We start from the raw sequence: 22,214 nt of genomic DNA on the forward strand, positions 1-22,214 counted from the left end.
CTCACAACTTCTAAGGCGAACAACTCGGCTGCAGAGTCTGCTGTGAAGGGCGGCGGTAGTCTCCCTGTCACACCCGCCCCCGTTTGAATGAACCGAACCATGGACTCGCCAAGCTTTGGCCCCTCCCAGATTCGTGGAATGGCCCGGGAACAGCACGAAAATGATTCAGTGACCATAATGCCATTTCTGACCATATCATGTCGAGTCCCATCCCTGTCGAGTGCCGAAACACCACAATCACCTTTGGAGGCGAAGTCCACTCACACAGGATTGAGACATTTAGAGCTTATCTCTAAGCCCTTTTAAAACTGTTATGGTTTCTCAAAGGAAGGCCAGAACATACAAACACACCAAAGCCGCCAGACCACATCACAAACAGAACTGTGCAATCCACAGGTGTTGTCCACACACTCACACACACAGAGAAGCCGTATATATATATAGATAAATCTATAAATATATAGAGATAGATGACAGTGTAATTTTCGCGTGACTATAAATTGACTCGACCTTTGCACTTTTACAGTGAGGACAATTTAGGGGTGCAAGGACAGCGTTCTGGACAGTGTAGTGACCTTCTAAAAATAGTAACGGAATGGCAATATCCGCGCGCCACACGAAGGAAGGGAGGTAAACGCTGACAACACTGGAGAAGATAAGGAAGAGTTACTTGAAATGGATACACAATAAAACCAAAATCGGTTCGGCGCTGCTCTCTGAGAGCACGTGTTGAAATATCTCATCGACCAGGTTGTGTTTTGGGTCTACCTGAATATGCCCACCAAATTTGAAGCAGATCCATCGAGAACTTTGGCCGCGCATGAGGAACACACACACACACACACACACACACACACACACACAAGTCGTATATAGATATTGTCTTTTATTTGCAAGGGTATTGATATAAGCAATACAATTCATAACATTAATAAGGCATTTAGTAAAGTTACAAGTGACTTCGTTAAGCAGTACCCAACAAAATGTAACTAAAAAATAAGATTTTGTACTTCTGTAATAGTTTGATTTTTAACTTTGAGAGTTCAAATTAGATTCCAAGTTTTGGCGCTTTTGTAAAAATAAAGAGAGTGAGCAAAAGGCAGAGAGCAGGCGAAACAGAGAGAGAGAGAGAGAGAGAGAGAGAGAGAGAGAGAGAGAGAGAGAGAGAGAGAGAGAGAGAGAGAGAGAGAGAGAGAGAGAGAGAGAGATGGCCAAAGGGAAATAATTCAACATTACAACTTCTTTCTTTCTTTATTTGGTGTTTAACGTCGTTTTCAACCACAAAGGTTATATCGCGACGAGGGGAAGGGGGGAGATGGGATAGGGGAAAGGGGGGAGATGAGATAGAGCCACTTGTTAAGTGTTTCTTGTTCACAAAAGCACTATTCAACATTACAACGGCCTCGGCACATATTTATCTCCCTTGCGCTTATTGTCTCATATATGGCCACTTGTCTGCCTCGGGAGTCGGCGTAATATCACTATGTGTTAATTTTGAAACAAAACCACCTGGGACAGGCTGATCTTTCTTAACCCAGTGTGGGATTTTCAGTGGGGCGACCACCCCCAACCCAGCGCGTCCCCGGGTGGCGGATAGGGGAACTGTCTTCAGATATGGAGATCAGCCGCTTGCGGCCGCGGACCAAACTGGCTCCGGGTGGGATCCCGAAAATCCTCCCCCCTGTGCTCTCAGGGTAGGACGTACGGGCCATGAGCTAAGGGTGAGGTAACCCCGACAGAAAACCCCGAATGCTGAAGACGGAGGACCCGGGCCGCACGGCGCATTCTAACAAACCACGGGTACACGCACTTACGCAAATGATGACACAATCAACCAGCACAGATGGAAATGGCGCTCGCCCATTGAGGACCCCCCAGGGTGGAGCAGCGTCGGGTCCCATGCCTCAAAGGGACCCAGCCTCAACTACTGGAGGTCCCTCCCGTCCGTCTTGTCACGCCAGGGGACGCGGGAGGAAAGTGACTGGCACCACCACAACCAGGAAGAAACCCAGTCAGCAGCGACCTTTTCAGGTCATGCACTGGAACGCAGAAAGTATCCTGAACAAGAAGACAGAGTTGGAGCATATCCTGCATGAGAAGAACATCAACATCTGCTGTATTCAGGAGACGCACCTGACACCCCAAAAGTCCTTCAAAGTGAGAGGCTACCAATGCCTTAGGTCCGACAGAACAGACCGAAGCAAAGGAGGAATCCTGACCCTCATCAGGAACAACATCAATGCCTGTTTGATAGAAACGCACATGGAGGACTCCGAATATCAGGTGATTCGAATCCAGACGAAGTCATCAGAATTCCATCTTGTCAACTTCTACTGCCCCAATGATAGACACCTCGCCCTTGACACGATCCCCGCAAAGGCCTCCAACTTCATCGTGGTGGGTGACTTCAACAGTCATTCACAGAGTTGGGGATATGACCACCTGGATCGGAGAGGAGAAGAGGTGGAGAACTGGCAGGACGACAAAGGTCTCATCCTTTTGAACAGTCCCTTTGACTGCCCTACATTCTACTCCAGAAGATGGCACACTACATCAACTCCTGACCTAGCCTTCTGCACGGAAGACATGCACCAGCTAACCAGCAGAGAGGTCGGAGAACAGCTAGGTGGAAGTGACCATCGGCCAGTCTTTTTGACCCTGGGCATGGAGTCCTGCACTGAAGCTTCCTTCCCACGGTGGAACTACAAAAGAGCGAACTGGTTCCTCTTTAGACACCGCACCAGCGAACTCACCAAAGACATCAGAGTCGAGGGTCGAGACATCAACATGGTGGCGAAGGACTTCAACATGAGCATCCTCAGAGCAGCGCGTGAGTCCATTCCCAGGGGTGCCAGGAGAGACTATAAGCCCTACTGGAGCAATGAATTGCAGGAACTGGATGATGATCTGGCAGACGCCAGAAGGGAAGCAGAAGTCAACCCGTCACAAAACAACAACATCCGCCTCCAGGAAGCCAAAGCCAAATTTCTCAAAAAGAAGCTACAGGCAAGACGGAGAAGCTGGCAAGAGAAAACAAGCTCTCTGAACCTTGAGAAGGATGGCAGAAAGCTCTGGAGGCTCACCAAGCAGTTGAATGATGAGAACACCAGCAGAGGAAAGATCACATTAGAAGAGAACGGGAAGGTGCTAACTGGAAAGCATGCTGCCAACCAATTTGCTGAAAGCTATGCAGCTGAGAGCAACCTCCATGTTAGCCCCGAGAAACAGAGAGAAGCAAGAAGAGAGAAAAGAGAGAGACCTGCCAGACAGTCGACAGTGGACGCCATGAGTCAACCACTCACACTCCACGAGCTGCACTCAGCTCTGAAAAAGTCAAAGGCGAAGAAGTCCCCTGGCCCAGACGGCATCACCAACGAGATGCTAACCCACCTTGGTAGTGCAGCAGAGAACAAGCTACTCGAGGTCTTCAACAGCAGCTGGCAAGAAGGATCGCTACCACAACTCTGGCGAGAAGCGATCATGATCCCCATCTTAAAACAAGAAGAGCAAACGCTCGATCGAGTCACTTTCGCAGTTCTGAATATTATATGAGGCATCAGATGGACAGGAAGAAATTGCTATTCACAACACAATGAGTCACGTTCACATAAAATTTGAGCCCGGTCACTTTTATAGTTTCCGAGAAAAGCCCAACGTTAAGTTGTGTGTTGCCGAACAGAAAAGGCTAGTTATCTCCCTTGTTTTTCTGATAACGTTCGTAAAAGGCTACAGATGTAAATACTTTGATGTAAAGAATAATCCTACAAAGTTTCAATCACATCCGATGAACTTTGTCAAAGATATAAAATGTCTAATTTTTCCTTTGACGCTGACCTGTGACCTTGAAAAAGGTCAAAGGTCAACGAAACCATCGTTAAAGTGTAGAGGTCATTGGAGGTCACGACTTAACAAAATATGAGCCCGATCGCTTTGATAGTTTCCGAGAAAAGATATAAAATGTCTAATTTTTCCTTTGACGCTGACCTGTGACCTTGAAAAAGGTCAAAGGTCAACGAAACCATCGTTAAAGTGTAGAGGTCATTGGAGGTCACGACTAAACAAAATATGAGCCCGATCGCTTTGATAGTTTCCGAGAAAAGTCCAACGTTAAGGTGGTGTCTACGGACGGACGGGGGCCGGCCGGACAGACTAACACTGACCGATTACATAGAGTCACTTTTTCTCAAGTGACTCAAAAAGGGAAGGATCCAAAGAAGGCCAACAGCTATCGCCCAATCAGCCTCACCAGCTGTGTTGTGAAGACCCTGGAGAGAATTGTGAACGAGCGCCTCAGGTGGTACCTGGAATCCAGGAACCTCCTCGCCCCTGAACAAGCTGGATTCCGACAGTTCCGCAGCACTGAAGATCAGGTCACTTACCTGGCGCAAGAAGTTGAAGATGCCTTTCAGGAACAGAAGCTGGTCTTCGTCACCTGGATAGATCTTCAGAAGGCCTTTGACAAGGTCTGGAAAGATGGACTCCTTGTAAAACTGCTGAGGAAAGGCGTGTCCAGCAACATGTACCAGTGGATTCGCTCTTACCTCTATAACCGCAGGGCAAGAGTTAACGTCGACCAGACCAAAAGCAAGAAGTTCCTCCTTCGTCATGGCGTCCCTCAGGGCGGAGTCCTCTCCCCCACACTCTTCCTTCTCTTCATCGACGATCTGGTGTCTGAGATGCCCAAGGGGATCAAAGCTGCTCTCTACGCAGACGACCTTGTGATCTGGTGCAAGGAGGAGCACGCAAGTACTGCCACCTACAGAATGCAGCAAGCGGCAGATAGGCTGAACGCATGGGCAGAAGATTGGTGCGTCTCCATCAACAAGGAGAAATCCTCCACCACCCTATTCACACTGTCGCCAAAGCAGAAAGCCGGAACCATTAGGCTTGGTGGAACTCCTCTGAGAGAGGATGAAGAAGCAACATACCTTGGTGTCACCTTTGATAGACGGCAGACCTGGAAACCACACATTGCACAGGCAGAGATGAAGGCCCGGCGCAAGCTAGCCATACTCAGGAAGCTGGCAGGTACCACCTGGGGAGCGAACGAGAAGATACTGAAGACAGTATACCAGGGAACAATCAGACCCCACCTCGAGTACGGCTCCACAGCGTGGTCAACCTCAGCCAAGACAAACCTGCAGACCCTTGACCGTGTGCAAAACCAGGCCCTCCGACTCATCACCGGTGCAATGAAATCCACGCCCATCAAGGAAATGGAGAAGCTTACCACCATCCAACCCCTCTGTCAGAGAAGAGAAGCCAAGACTATGGTACAGGCCGAGAAGCTCAAGTGCCTACCCGACCACCCCATGAAGCACAGACTGAGCAACCTCACCAAGAACCGGCTTAAACGGAGCAGTTTTGTACACGAGAGCAAGAGACTTTCTCGACAGTACAGGGAAGTCCTTCCACAGAACACTCTACCTCTGACTCAAGAAGAAGAGGAAACTCCCAAGGCAACAGAGAAACCAGGCATCCAGATCTGCACCAGTGTTCCACATGTTACCTCAGGAGAAGATCAGAATGACACAGCTCGACAGGCACTCACCTTAGCCCTGATCGACGAACAGTACCCAAAAGAGGCGTGGATCCATGTATACACCGATGGATCAGCAACTAACGCCGTGCTCAATGGAGGTGCAGGCATTCTCATCCAGTTCCCTGGGGGACATACAGCTACATCCAGTGTTGCCACTGGCAAACACTGCACAAACTATAAAGCAGAAGCAGAAGCTCTCATGCAGGCCGCCTCCTTCGTTCAGGATTCCGCAGACCCTTGCTACCAAGTTGTCTTCCTCTCGGACGCCCTTTCAGTCCTTCAGGCCCTAGAGAACGACAAACTCCCACAGCTGGCCAAAGCATTACAGATGGTCAGACAAACCAGAAGAGTTGTCCTCCAGTGGATACCAGCACACTGTGGGATACCAGGAAATGAAAGGGCAGATGAGCTGGCAAAAGAAGGAGCCGTGGAAGACCAACCTGAAAACAGTGTCAGCTTTAGTGAGCAGAAGACAATCATCAAGGCATTGATGAGGCCAAGGACAAACAGAGATGACTACCACACAATGTCCAGAGAGCAGCAAGTCAACCTCATCAGGCTGCGTACTGGCCACAACAGGCTCAATGCTCACATGAACCGAAAGTTCAAGCTGGCGCCATCACCAACCTGTGCCTGCGGTCAAGAGGACCAAACAGCGGAACACATCTTACAGCGATGTCCCTTACTAGATGAGGAACGAAAAGAAGTGTGGCCGTCACCAACTCCCTTGCAGACCAAACTATACGGCAGTCGACAGGAGTTGGAGAAAACCACAACATTTATCACCAGTGCTGGACTGATTGTGTAACCTCTGCGAACGCCAAGAAGAAGAAGAAGAAGAAACAAAACCACTGCAGACATAGTTCATAATCCATTAAAGACAAAACAGAGACATTGTGTCAGCTATGGTCAGCGAAGTTGGTCACAATTTTACAAAATGTACATTTTAATTTTAATTGATTTAATTTTACTACTTGTTACCCCCAATTTATAACTCTATATTTCTGATATGTTCAACAACATAATAACAATGTTAAAATATTACATTAAACATTAACCTTCATCGTGCTTCGTGGGTCGTGGACGACCCAGAGCCTTACAAAATCGTCTTTATCTCTGAAACTCTTTCGAGTTTTTAAATGAGACTTCATGTAATCTCCAAACACCATACGAACTTCCCATTGCCCAACTTTTAAAAGATTGTCTTTGTAAACAAACAAATAAACGATGACGTAATTTGAACTACACAGTCCGGTTGATGTGCGTCGTGGACAACCCATATGGAATTACGTAAGGAATTTTACGTTGTTTATCCTTATTCGGATGGCGTGGGTCGTGTACGACCCATTCTCTGCAAAGAAGCGGCAAAACGTTTATCCCTATTCGGATGGCATGGCTCGTGTACGACCCATACTTTTTACGTTGAGTCCTTCTTTGAAAAGTATGGGTCGTACACGACCCACATCATCCGGACTGTGTAGTCCAACGCAGTGATCCGGTGAAGGTTAAACAGGTATTATCTTAAGGTTACAATAACATATGATTGGAGTATGAACCTAGCATCACACTCTGTACATGCATTCTTTGCGACTCCTGTGTGTTAACAATAACATGTGCCACTTCACACCACTAGACTGTAAACTGGAACGTGTGAACCTAGCATCACCCTCTGTAATTGCATACTTTTTTCACTCCTGAATGTACAAACATGTGCCGCTTAACATCACTAGACCGTGTCAACCTAGCACCCCACTCTGTACAGTACGTCCATACTTTTTACTCCTGGTTTTGTTCAACATAGTTATGTCGCCTCAAAGCTCCTAACTGTGTAAACATAGCATCACACTCTGTACATGAATTCATTTTCACTTCTGTGTGTGTATCACTAACACGTAAAAACCAAGCATCACACTTTGTACATTCATACTTTTTACTCCTGTTTTTGTTCAACATAGTTATGTCGCCTCAAAGTACCTAACTGTGTAAACATAGCATCACACTCTGTACATGAATTCATTTTCACTTCTGTGTGTGTATCTTTCTTTATTTGGTGTTTAACGTCGTTTTCAACCATCTGTGTGTGTATCACTAACAATAACAAGTCGCGTAAGGCGAAAATACAACACTTAGTCAAGTAGCTGTCGAACTCACAGAATGAAACTGAACGCAATGCCATTTTTCATCAAGACCGTATACTCGTAGCATCGTCAGTCCACCGCTCATGGCAAAGGCAGTGAAATTGACAAGAAGAGCGGGGTAGTAGTTGCGCTAAGAAGGATAGCACGCTTTTCTGTACCTCTCTTTGTTTTAACTTTCTGAGCGTGTTTTTAATCCAAACATATCATATCTATATGTTTTTGGAATCAGAAACCGACAAGGAATAAGATGAAAGTGTTTTTAAATTGATTTCGACAATTTAATTTTGATAATAATTTTTATATATTTAATTTTCAGAGCTTGTTTTTAATCCAAATATAACATATTTATATGTTTTTGGAATCAGAAAATGATGGAGAATAAGATGAACGTAAATTTGGATCGTTTTATAAATTTTTATTTTTTTTTACAATTTTCAGATTTTTAATGACCAAAGTCATTAATTAATTTTTAAGCCACCAAGCTGAAATGCAATACCGAAGTCCGGGCTTCGTCGAAGATTACTTGACCAAAATTTCAACCAATTTGGTTGAAAAATGAGGGCGTGACAGTGCCGCCTCAACTTTCACGAAAAGTCGGATATGACGTCATCAAAGACATTTATCAAAAAAATGAAAAAAAATGTTCGGGGATATCATACCCAGGAACTCTCATGTCAAATTTCATAAAGATCGGTCCAGTAGTTTGGTCTGAATCGCTCTACACGCACGCACGCACGCACACACATACACCACGACCCTCGTTTCGATTCCCCCTCGATGTTAAAATATTTAGTCAAAACTTGACTAAATATAAAAAGCAAGCATCACACTCTGTACATGGTTGAAAACGACGAAAGAAACACTCTGTACATTCATACTGTTAGTGTTTACATGTGCCGCTTCACACTACAGGATCATGGAACGTGAGTCCCAAGCACCACACTCAGTACATTCATACTTGTCACTCCTGAATGTGTTAACATGTGTTGTTCCACATCACTAGACTGTGGGAAACTAGCACAACATTCTGTAAATGAATACTTTTTCAATCCTGTGCGTTTTAACATGCGTTGCTTCATATGACTAGACCGTGTAAACATAGAATCACACTCTGTACATGCATACTTTTTCACTCCTGTGTGCGTTAACATGTGTTCCTTCATTTGATTAAAACGAGTAAACCTGGAATCTCACTCTGTACATGCATACGTTTTTACTCCTGTGTGTGTGTTAACACATGTTCCTTCATTTGACCATACCTTACGAACCTAGCATTACACTCTGTACATTCATACTTTTTAACTCCTGTGTGCGTTAACATGTGTTGCTTCCTATGACTAGACCGTGCAAACCTAGAATCACACTCTGTACATGCATAATTTTTTACTTGTTTGTTTGTTTGTTTATTTGTTGCTTAACGTCCAGCCGACTACGCAGAGCCATATCAGGACGAGGAAGGGGGGGATGAAGGGGGCCACTTGTCAAGCGATTCCTGTTTACAAATGCACTAACCCATTACTTGTGTCCCAGCAGGCTTTAGTAAAACTAAATTAATACCTACTGGAAGATTACCAGTTTCCAGTATGTTAAAATAGGCTTAACCTATCTACTGCTGGACTTACATCAGAACACTAACAGATTAAACTATACATGAATCGCGAGACAAGCGGCAAGAGAAGAGATCTTTGGAAAAAATACAGGTGAATGAGCAAGAAGGCAGAAAAAAGAAAAGAATTCATTAAGAAAAAGAGAGCATGACAGGAAAGAGGAACCAAAAATCTACCTAACAGCAAACTAGAAAGCTCCTGCGGTTCCAAAAACAGGAGGGGCTTTTAATTTCATAACCGCAGTGCCCCACTGCGGGACATTTTTTACTCCTGTGTGAATTAACATATGGTGCTTCCTATGACTAGACCGTGTAAACCTAGAATCACACTCTGTACATGCATACTTTTTCAATCCTGTGTGTATTAACATGTGTTCCTTCATTTGACCAGACCTTGCGAACCTAGCATTACACTCTGTACATGCATACCTTTTCACTCCTGTGTGTGTTAACATGTGCCGATTCACATCACCAGAAGTTGTGAACCAAGAATCACATTCTGTACATGCATAATTTTTCACTCCTGTGTGTGTTAACATGTGTTGGTTTTCACTCCTGTGTGTGTTAACATGTGTTGGTTCAACGCATGAGATCGTGCGAACCTAGCATCACACTCTGTACAAGCATACTTTTTCACTCCTGTGTGTATTAACATGTGTCGCTTCAACGAATGAGATCGTGTGAACCTAGCATCACACTCTGTACAAGCATACTTTTTCACTCCTGTGTGTATTAACATGTGTTGGTTCAACGCATGAGATTGTGCGAACCTAGCATCACACTCTGTACAAGCATACTTTTTCACTCCTGTGTGTACCAACATGTGTCGGTTCAACGCACTAGATTGTGTGAACCTAGCATCACACTCTGTACAAGCATACTTTTTCACTCCTGTGTGTATTAACCTGTGTCGGTTCAACGAATGAGATCGTGCGAACCTAGCATCACACTCTGTACAAGCATAGTTTTTCACTCCTGTGTGTATTAAGATGTGTTGGTTCAACGCATGAGATTTTGCGAACCTAGCATCACACTCTGTACAAGCATACTTTTTCACTCCTATGTGTGTTAACATGTGTTCCTTTAAATTTTCAGACAGTGTGAACTGAAACCCACATTCTGTACAAGCATAGTTTTTCTCCCCAGTATGAGTTACAATGGGTTGCTTGAAATGTCCAGACTGTGTAGGTTTAGCACCACACTCTGTAAATTCATGTTTTTTTGCTGTCGGGCTTGATATCATGCTTCGTATCAAATGAAAAGAGTATTTGACCCCACCACTACATTCAGTACTTGCATGTTCCTTTTGTTTCAGCAAGGTATCACACTCAGTATTTGAGTGTTCCTTTTGTTTCAGCAAGGTATCACACTCAGTATTTGAGTGTTCCTTTTGTTTCAGCAAGGTATCACACTCCGTACTTGCATGTTCCTTTTGTTTTAGCAAGGTATCACACTCAGTATTTGAATGTTCCTTTTGTTTCAGCCAGGTATCACACTCAGTACTGGATTGTACCTCTTGTTTCAGCCAGGTATCACACTCAGTACTGGATTGTACCTCTTGTTTCAGCCAGGTATCACACTCAGTACTGGATTGTACCTCTTGTTTCAGCCAGGTATCACACTCAGTACTGGATTGCACCTCTTGTTTCAGCCAGGTATCACACTCAGTACTGGATTGTACCTCTTGTTTCAGCCAGGTATCACACTCAGTACTGGATTGTACCTTTTGTTTCAGCCAGGTATCACACTTAGTACTGGATTGTACCTCTTGTTTCAGCCAGTACTCAGTACTTGCATGTTCCTCTTGTTTTAGCCAGGTATCACTGTGGGCGCTGTCTGCAGCTTGTCCTTCCAATGTCAGTACTGTAGGCATGGTAGCTGCGTTGTCTGTGGCAACAACTCCTCTGATTGGAACTGGGAAATGAAAGCAAAAGCAAGTCATATAATATGCTGATTATGATCCGATAATAGCATCAACTTTTTCTCACGTTTCCTGCTTGCAGGAGCAGGCAATTTCAAAAGCAGCACTCAGTAAAGTTTAAACTGTGTCAAGTTCCTGACTCACCGCCCCTGCTGGCAACCTCAATAATTATATTTGTCAGCCAGTCCTTTCTGTGTCTATCTATATTGAATATTTATATTGGTCAGCCAGTCCTTTCTGTGTCTATTTATATTGAAGAATTATATTGGTCAGCCAGTCCTTTCTGTGGCTATTTATATTGAATAATTATATTGGTCAGCCAGTCCTTTCTGTGTCTATTTATATTGAAGAATTATATTGGTCAGCCAGTCCTTTCTGTGTCTATTTACCCCTCTCCACACCTCCTTCAAACGATGGGAGGTGCAGACCTGTGGCACACTCAAAACGCTCATCAGTAGAAAACAAACCAAATTTCAGTAGTTTTTAAAATGTTTCAGACTTAGTAAGCTGTAACGACAGTTCAAGAAATAATTCGTATTGGTCTCCTTCGCTGGATTTTACGATCTCAGGTTGTCTTGAGAATAACTGGACTTCCAGCACTGTTGTGCTGTTTTCTTCTTTGGTGACAGAGCTGGTGTCTCCTCTTCACTATCTGAATCTCGCACTCTTTTAACATTTAGTAAAGTTTTGACTAAATGTTTTAACGTAGAGGGGGGAATCGAGACGAGGGTCGTGGTGTATGTGTGTGTGTGTGTGTAGAGCGATTCAGACTAAACTACTAAACCGATCTTTATGAAATTTGACATGAGAGTTCCTGGGTATGATATCCCCAGACGTTTTTTTCATTTTTTTGATAAATGTCTTTGATGACGTCATATCCGGCTTTTCGTGAAAGTTGAGGCGGCACTGTCACGCTCTCATTTTTCAACCAAATTGGTTGAAATTTTGGTCAAGTACTCTTCGACGAAGCCCGGACTTCGGTAAGCTTATTGCATTTCAGTTTGGTGGGTTAAAAATCAATTAATGACTTTAGTCATTAAAAATCTGAAAATTGTAAAAAAAAAATCTTTTTTTATAAAACGATCCAAATTTACGTTCATCTTATTCTCCATCATTTTCTTGATTCCAAAAACACATAAATATGTTATATTTGTATTAAAAACAAGCTCTGAAAATTAAAAATATAAAAATTATGATCAAAATTAAATTTTCGAAATCAATTTAAAAACACTTTCATCTTATTCCTTGTCGGTTCCTGATTCCAAAAACATATAGATATGATATGTTTGGATTAAAAACACGCTCAGAAAGTTAAAACGAAGAGAGGTACAGAAGAGCGTGCTATGAAATTTGACATGAAAGTTCCTGGGTATGATATCCCCATACGTTTTTTTTCATTTTTTTGATAAATGTCTTTGATGACGTCATATCCGGCTTTTCGTGAAAGTTGAGGCGGCACTGTCACGCCCTCATTTTTCAACCAAATTGGTTGAAATTTTGGTCAAGTATTGTTCGACGAAGCCCGGACTTCGGTATTGCATTTCAGCGTGGTGGCTTAAAAATTAATTAATGACTTTGGTCATTAAAAATCTGAAAATTGTAAAAAAAATATTTCTTTTATAAAACGATCCAAATTTACGTTCATCTTATTCTCCATCATTTGCTGATTCCAAAAACATATAAATATGTTATATTTGGATTAAAAACAAGCTCTGAAAATTAAATATATAAAAATTATTATCAAAATTAAATTGTCGAAATCAATTTAAAAACACTTTCATCTTATTCCTTGTCGGTTCCTGATTCCAAAAACATATAGATATGATATGTTTGGATTAAAAACACGCTCAGAAAGTTAAAACGAAGAGAGGTACAGAAAAGCGTGCTATCGTTCTCAGCGCAACTACTACCCCGCTCTTCTTGTCAATTTCACTGCCTTTGCCGTGAGCGGTGGACTGACGATGTTACGAGTATACGGTCTTGCTGCGTTGCATTGCGTTTAGTTTCATTCTGTGAGTTCGACAGCTACTTGACTAAATGTTGTATTTTCGCCTTACGCGACTTGTTTTTCTTTTCCATGTTTCACTTCAATCACAAGTTGCCAAGCAGACGCTGGACGAACTAAGTCTAAGAACAAAGACTCAATGCTGAGAACACGCGCGCTTCCGGTAAATCGTAAAACGTCTTTTCAGCGCAACGGCCAACTAATTGGTCAAAACATCTTAAAACAGAAAAAAGTACAAAAACAATTTTTGTTGAGTTTGTTTGTTTGTTTGTTAGCTTAACGCCCAGCCGACCACGAAGGGCCATATCAGGCCGGTGCTGCTTTGACATATAACGTGCGCCACACACAAGACAGAAGTCGCAGCACAGGCTTCATGTCTCACCCAGTCACATTATTCTGACACCGGACCAACCAGTCCTAGCACTAACCCCATAATGCCAGACGCCAGGCGGAGCAGCCACTAGATTGCCAATTTTAAAGTCTTAGGTATGACCCGGCCGGGGTTCGAACCCACGACCTCCCGATCACGGGGTGGACGCCTTACCACTAGGCCAACCGTGCCGGCATTTTTGTTGAGTAAATCATTGGAATTTTGGAATTTTAATTAAAAATCCGTAGCACCGTATTCTGCATATAAAAATCGGAGAAATTACGGAGAAACCGTAGATGTGCACAGGTCTGGAGGTGCCACCAAAGCCGACCCCCACCAACAACGTCAACCATTCCTCTTCCCCTCCCCCACCCCATGATATTTCATTGGCCTTACCATATGCATGTGTTTCAGTGATGTCACAACACTCTTCTGCGACATCAATTTCTATCTTGACATCTGAGAGAAGAGCTGTGTCTCCTTCCTCCATGCTGCTGGGAGAAGCCATGGGCCCTGACTGTTGTTCACTGTTCAAGGCGCTGACAATTCCTGATCGTTCACTATTCAACGCGCTGACGATTCCTGACTGTTCACTGGGCTGACAATTCCTGACTGTTCACGGCGCTACTGTTCACTGTTCAAGGTGTTGACCAATCATAGCTGCTCTCTCTTCAAGGCGTTGCACTTGCAGGTCCATAGCTGATCAGCTTTCAAAGCAATGCTGTGTAGAAAAAACGAAATTCAGTAATTTAAAGAAGCAGAGAAAATCTCTCTCTCTCTCTCTCTCTCTCTCTCTCTCTCTCTCTCTCTCTCTCTCTCTCTCTCTCTCTCTCTCTCTCTCTCTCTCTCTCTCACACACAGCTTCAAAACAAAAGCTCCATAACTAAACCAGTATTGGTACTCATGTAAGTGTCAATGCATTCCATCGTCGTTGCTATAATACAGCGCTTATTGTGATGATACCTATCAAAACTGTCGCAAAAAAACATGCGTTTTATGACCACTCATGCCATTGAACCCTGCATTACTACTGAGTAGGAATAGCAAAGCACATGAAATACGCAAGCCAGATAAACAGAACATGTTCAGGGTAGATTATGAGTTCGACTTTCTTCTCTTATTTAAAAGTTGCCACGTTGTGTACATTCTAATTTTTCGTCGATTTTTTATATCAGTTCCTTCCGTTTTTGTCAATTTTGTGGGGAGGGATACCCTTATTTGAACGGCGTCCACGTGTAGACTGTTTTATCTTTGATCTAAAAGGTGATCCAGGTATTCAAGTGGAGGGCCTTATAAATGGCATGAAAAGTTTTGAGTGAAATGACACAGGAAATAATGCTTTAAGTTTAAAGGCACAGTGCGCCACCCGTTTGTTTGTTTGTTTGCTTAACGCCCAGCCGACCACGAAGGGCCATATCAAGGCGGTGCTGATTTGACATATATAACGTGCGCCACACACAAGGCAGAAGTTGCAGCACAGGCTTCATGTCTCACCCAGTCACATTATTCTGACACCGGACCAACCAGTCCTGGCACCAACCCCATAATGCCAGACGCCAGGCGGAGCAGCCACTAGGCCAACCGTGCCGGTTGCGCCTCCCGTAAACCATCACAGATACTGTCAGGCTTTTACACACAGTACAAACACCCTTCCATTTGAATGCTCACCAAACGGGAACATCCTAGGTGCCCTACGTAAAGAGCGAGCAATTTTCAAAGAATTAATTTTGCGGATTGTGTCGGAGACAATCGGACCGTGGTGCGTTTTGGCGCTAGACCTAACTTTTAAAATCTAAATAATAAAGATTGACAGCTTGTTACACAAACATTCTTAAATCATAAAAGAATTCTTTTTTCATCAAGACAAGATCAGTACAATTGGAGGTTTTGAAAGTTTGAAAAAAGAAACGCCCAGTAGCAGGATCACGCAAGGTCGTGGTTCTCGTAGCAGACGACGGTTTATGTCTATCTCCAGTTCCTCTGAACAGTCAAAAGCCATGAGAACCACAGCCGTTTGTTTCGTGCATAGTCAGAGGTACATAATAACGTGCTATTGCAGATAAGCTCACAGCGAGTCGTATTCAAATTACTAACTGACGACTGCATTGTGAAAAAAGGGAAACTGGATCACACGGGTCCACGATGGCTCAGGGTTAAGATAAACCACGCAAAAATAAATTCTTTAACAAGAAGAGCAAACGCTCGATCGAGTCACTTTCGCAGTTCTGAATATTATATGAGGCATCAGATGGACAGGAAGAAATTGCTATTCACAACACAATGCATACCTGAAGCATACCTGTGACCTTGAAAAAGGTCAAAGGTCACCAAAGCAGACGTCAAAGTGTAGAGGTCACTGGGAGTCACGTTCACATAAAATTTGAGCCCGGTCACTTTTATAGTTTCCGAGAAAAGCCCAACGTTAAGTTGTGTGTTGCCGAACAGAAAAGGCTAGTTATCTCCCTTGTTTTTCTGATAACGTTCGTAAAAGGCTACAGATGTAAATACTTTGATGTAAAGAATAATCCTACAAAGTTTCAATCACATCCGATGAACTTTGTCAAAGATATAAAATGTCTAATTTTTCCTTTGACGCTGACCTGTGACCTTGAAAAAGGTCAAAGGTCAACGAAACCATCGTTAAAGTGTAGAGGTCATTGGAGGTCACGACAAAACAAAATATGAGCCCGATCGCTTTGATAGTTTCCGAGAAAAGTCCAACGTTAAGGTGGTGTCTACGGACGGCCGGCCGGACGGCCGGCCGGACAGACTAACACTGACCGATTACATAGTCACATTTTCTCAAGTGACTCAAAAATTGCTCGCTCTTTACGGAGGGCATCTAGGATGTTCTTAAGCAGTGAGTGTTTAAAGGCACAGTAAGCCTCCCGTAAACCATCACAGATACTGTCAGGCTTTCACAGTACAAACACCCTTCCATTTGAACGCTCACCAAACGGGAACATCCTATGTGCCCTACGTAAAGAGCGAGCAATTTTCAAAGAATTTATTTTTGCGTGGTTTATCTTACCCCTGAGCCATCGTGAACCCGTGTGATCCAGTTTCCCTTTTTCACAATGCAGTCGTCAGTTTGTAATTTGAATGCGGCTCGCTGTGAGCTTATCTGCAATTGCACGTTATTATGTACCTCTGACTTTTCACGAAACAAACGAATGTGGTTCATAAGAACTCGAGGGATGGCTTTTGACTGCCTATAAACCGTCGTCTGCTACGAAAACCATACCTTGCGTGACCCTGCTTCCGGGCTTTTCTTTTTTCAAACTTTCAAAAATTCGAATTATACTGATCTTGTCTTGATGAAACAAGAAGAGCAAACGCTCGATCGAGTCACTTTCGCAGTTCTGAATATTATATGAGGCATCAGATGGACAGGAAGAAATTGCTATTCACAACACAATGCATACCTGAAGAATTCAAGACATACCTGTGACCTTGAAAAAGGTCAAAGGTCACCAAAGCAAACGTCAAAGTGTAGAGGTCACTGGGAGTCACGTTCACATAAAATTTGAGCCCGGTCACTTTTATAGTTTCCGAGAAAAGCCCAACGTTAAGTTGTGTGTTGCCGAACAGAAAAGGCTAGTTATCTCCCTTGTTTTTCTGATAACGTTCGTAAAAGGCTACAGATGTAAATACTTTGATGTAAAGAATAATCCTACAAAGTTTCAATCACATCCGATGAACTTTGTCAAAGATATAAAATGTCTAATTTTTCCTTTGACGCTGACCTGTGACCTTGAAAAAGGTCAAAGGTCAACGAAACCATCGTTAAAGTGTAGAGGTCATTGGAGGTCACGACTAAACAAAATATGAGCCCGATCGCTTTGATAGTTTCCGAGAAAAGTCCAACGTTAAGGTGGTGTCTACGGACGGCCGGCCGGACGGCCGGACAGACTAACACTGACCGATTACATAGAGTCACATTTTCTCAAGTGACTCAAAAATAATTCTTTTATGATTTAAGAATGTTTGTGTAACAAGCTGTCAATTTATTATTTTGATTTTAAAAGTTAGGTCTAGCGCCAAAACGCACAATCATTGCTCAACGGCTATCGCCAGTTGAAGGGAAGTAACTCATTTTTGACCTGAGTTCAGGATGGGTCTGTTGGGCGCAAAGTAAGAATCCGGGGCAGAGTTGGAATAATCGGGATTTCCCGAAACCTCATTTGATTTCCAACAAAGCGCCGCATTTCCGGAAACGAGCTGCCTCGTTCTAGAAATGGCAACCCTTCGACTGGCACAAAAAAGTATACCCTTTTCACAGGTCATGAATAAGGTGTATGAAAAAGCAAGGTCTTATACAGGGGAAGTCTTGAATTGGGGGGGGGTACACTGTGTAACAATTCTCTCAGTGACACTCAGCGCATGCAGCTAGCTAGTTGCTGCTGTCTCGATCTATTTTGAACACAATGATTTTTTTTCCTCAGAGTAGAGTGTTAGTTTGTTACAACAGGCTGAAATCATCTTTAATTTGAATCAACATTTTGCAACAATCAATCACATCAATATAGCGCACAGACTTGCACATCACGTTTCAAGAGCCTAGATTACCATGCAGTGACAAGAGCCTATACTCAATAAAGGGACGTAATGCTGTCTCTGCAGCCCATAGAGACTGTGAGTTTAATATAATAATCAGTTAAGACTGAGTAAAAAATTATTACAATCGATCGTTACCAGTGAAAAGTAATATCGGAACACTCTTGTTGTGTTTTTGTTGTTGTAAAATGTAAGCTCTGAAACGTTAAAAATTACGTAAAATTGGTGCATTTTGGTCGAGTGGGATGGGTCGTTGAATTGTGTTGTTACAGCCCGCCGAAGTTATCAAAAGTGTTTTTGCTTTTTGTAATTCGGTTGGTTTGGTGTGTTATACAATGCATCTGCTTTTTCAAGACTAATCTTTCTTTATTTGGTGTTAAACGTCGTTTTCAACCACGAAGGGTTATATCGCGACGAGGAAAGGGGGAAGATGGGATAGAGCCACTTGTCAAGTACTTGTTTCTTGTTCACAAAAGCACTAATCAAAAATTTGCTCCAGGGGCTTGCAACGTAGTACAATATAATTATTACCTTACTGGGAGAATGCAAGTTTCCAGTACAAAGGACTTAACATTTCTTACATACTGCTTGACTAAAATCTTTACAAAAATTGACTATATTCTATACAAGAAACACTTAACAAGGGTAAAAGGAGAAACAAAATCCGTTAGTCGCCTCTTACGACATGATGGGGAGCATCGGGTAAATTCTTCCCCTTAACCCGCGTTTCTTTTTCAAGACTAAGCATCGATCACTTTAAAACACAAGGATCATCATAGGCCATCATTACTTGTATCATTTTACATCGCATTCTAAGAAAGAGCAGAATTCTCACTATGCGCGCGGTACATTTCTAGAATTGCGTAGCGCAAAGTTGGAATTCCTACAATGGCGGCCATTGTTGGAATTCCAACAAAGCGCAGGTCATTTCCGGAAAAGCGCCAATGACGAGATGGGTCGCAACAGGTCCGATTGAGATGGTCTCAATCCGAAAAATTAATTCTTTGAAAATTGCTCGCTCTTTACGTAGGGCACCTCGGATGTTCCCGTTCGGTGAGTGTTCAAATGGAAAAGTGTTTGTACTGTGTGTAAAAGCCTGACAGTATCTGTGATGGTTTACGGGAGGCGTACTGTGCCTTTAAATGAAAGGGTGTTTGTACTGTGTGTACTGTGTGTAAAAGCCTGACAGTATCTGTGATTTTGGTTTGTTTGTTTGCTTAGCGCCCAGCCGACCACGAAGGGCCATATCAGAGCTGTGCTGATTTGACATATATAACGTGCGCCACACACAAGACAGAAGTCGCAGCACAGGCTTCATGTCTCACCCAGTCACATTATTCTGACACCGGACCAACCAGTCCTAGCACTAACCCTATAATGCCAGACGCCAGGCGGAGCAGCCACTAGATTGCCAATTTTAAAGTCTTAGGTATGACCCGGCCGGGGTTCGAACCCACGACCTCCCGATCACGGGGCGGACGCCTTACCACTAGGCCAACCGTGCCGGTAGTATCTGTGATATGGTTTACGGGAGACTTACTGTGCCTTTAATAGGAGTGCGAAACTGAAGTTTATATTCACTTTTGTGATCAAATAACGCTTTAGCCTATACATCTTATTATACATTATAATGTATTAGATGTAAAATATTTACCACACGACTGTTTTTACCAGGATAGCTAGTCGCAAAATACATCATAACTCCCTTATTTTTTATTTCTGTGACTTAAAACTTGGTATAAAGTCAGATAATGTTGTGAAGATACTATATATATCATATATAAAATAGTACATGTACATGCTTTAGTTTGGTAGCGCAAGGTAGTGCAAGGCCACGTGCGTCCGCGCCCACGCTATCATTCCGACTCTTGCGCGCACCCGTTCAAACAATCAACGAATCAGAGACCAGCCTCCATACACACCTTGGGAGACACAACTTGGGTCAGGGGAAGATAATAGACAGGGACTAAAACAGTAAAAGGGTGTAACTTTGTTGCGACCCATCTCGTCATCGGCGTTTTTCCGGAAATGACCTGCGCTTTGTTGGAATTCCAACAATGGCCGCCATTGTAGGAATTCCAACTTTGCGCTACGCGATTCTAGAAATGTACCACGCGCATAGTGAGAATTCTGCTCTTTCTTAGAATGCGATGTAAAATGATACAAGTCATGATGGCCTATGATGATCCTTGTGTTTTAAAGTGATCAATGCTTAGTCTTGAAAAAGCAGATGCATTGTATAACGCACCAAACCAACCGAATTACAAAAAGAAAAAACGCTTTTGATTATTTGATAACTTCGGCGGGCTGTGACAACACAGTTCAACGACCCATCCCACTCGACCAAAACGCACCAATTTTACGTAATTTTTAACGTTTCAGATCTTACATTTTACAACAACAAAAACACAACAAGAGTGTTCCGATATTACTTTTCACTGGTATCTAACGATTGTAATAATTTTTTACTCAGTTCTTAACTGATTATATATTAAACTCACAAAGTCTCTCTGGGCTGCAGAGACAGCATTACGTCCCTTTACTGAGTAGGCTCTTGTCACTGCATGGTAATCTAGGCTCTTGAAACCGTCCTAATGTGCAAGTCTGTGCGCTATATTGATGTGATTGATTGTTGCAAAATGTCGATTCAAATTAAAGATGATTTCAGCCTGTTGTAACAAACTAACACTCTACTCTGAGAAAAAAAATCATTGTGTTCAAAATAGATCGAGACAGCAGCAACTAGCTAGCTGCATGCGCTGAGTGTCACTGAGAGAATTGTTACACAGTGTACCCCCCCCCCTCCCCCAATTCAAGACTTCCTATGTATAAGACCTTGCTTTTTCATATACCTTATTCATGACCTGTGAAAAGGGTATACTTTTTTGTGCTAGTCGAAGGGTTGCCATTTCTAGAACGAGGCAGCTCGTTTCCGGAAATGCGGCGCTTTGTTGGAAATCAAATGAGGTTTCGGGAAATCCCGATTATTCCAACTCTGCCCCGGATTCTTACTTTGCGCCCAACAACTTCACGGTATCGTTGATGACTGAGTGCACCTTGACACACCAACATTGGGGCGGCGAAGAGTAAACACAAGCCCTTCACACCCACCACTGCGAACCCTCAGTGGCTCACCCCCTTCCATCTTTTGAATGTCTCTAGACTGCATACCAAACTATGCGCTTCCGAAAGAAGAGCTTTTGCGCAGGCTATCTGGCCAGACAAAAGAAGTGCTAAGACAATCATCGTTTTCAGATAAAGCAAGTTGAGACCAGAACACAGGTCATGTTCGACCAAACTTCTATTCACTTTACGATTCAGTAAAGCCCCATTCTAGAACCGTGTAGACGGGAGCCTTTATAACTCGATGATGCGGTGTGGTACTTACCCCATTGGCCGTCTGCACTGCAGGCTCAGTAGCTGAATGAAGAAAGATAACCAATATCTTGCACTCTTTGTTTCCCTTGACCCTGAATTCGTAGCTGAAGTGGCACAAATGACTGAATCCCTTTCCAGTAGAGAGCCAGCAAGGGGAGCAACCGTGGCCTAATTATTCCGAGCGGTCTTCCCTTTTGTACCCCTTTCTCAGTCTCGCGCTGTTTGTGGCAGGCAGAACCAGGAATTGTTTTAAATGCATTTGCAAAAAAAATGAGAAAGGAAACTTGGTTTGTGTCTTGTTTTGTGTGGTTGGTTTAGGTTGCTTGGTGGACTAGCTGGGTATAGTATATATGTGAGAGTGCGTTCGTTATTACATGTATTGTCGATTTGTTTTCTTTTAATTTTGTTTTCAATTTTATTTTCTCCTCTTTTATATTTGAAGAAACCTCAAAAGCAACAAAGTTGTGGTTGTTTCAAGAATAATACAGTAACAGTATGAAATACCTCTATGGACAAAAAACAACAACACACTGTGCAATATTTTTCTGAGCTGAGATATGGCCTGTACAATTAAAGAAAGATGGTAGATTGTAATTATTGGTGATAATTTAATTTTAAAGGAAAATTGTAATATACGATTGCTGAAGTTTAACAGAGAGGATATGTTGGAGTTCTTGCCCCCAAACGCAGAACAAGA

The 22,214-nt window shown here is 43.1% G+C and overlaps 1 protein-coding gene across 1 annotated transcript; it reads right to left on the reverse strand.

The window, feature by feature from the left end:
- Window positions 1-513: 513 nt before the first annotated feature.
- Window positions 514-22,201, reverse strand: LOC138975401 (gastrula zinc finger protein XlCGF57.1-like). Its single transcript, XM_070348068.1, has 4 exons — window positions 21,528-22,201; window positions 13,979-14,303; window positions 6,395-11,200; window positions 514-1,509 (listed from the first exon to the last, which is right to left on the reverse strand). Exons 2-3 carry the CDS (start codon window positions 14,088-14,090, stop codon window positions 9,819-9,821), a joined length of 1,494 nt encoding a protein of 497 aa, XP_070204169.1. The 5' UTR covers window positions 14,091-14,303; window positions 21,528-22,201; the 3' UTR covers window positions 514-1,509; window positions 6,395-9,818.
- Between the last annotated feature and the right edge of the window lie 13 nt (window positions 22,202-22,214).

This window comes from Littorina saxatilis, linkage group LG9 (assembly GCF_037325665.1).
Source record: "Littorina saxatilis isolate snail1 linkage group LG9, US_GU_Lsax_2.0, whole genome shotgun sequence".
NCBI classification, from domain to species: Eukaryota; Metazoa; Mollusca; class Gastropoda; order Littorinimorpha; family Littorinidae; genus Littorina; species Littorina saxatilis.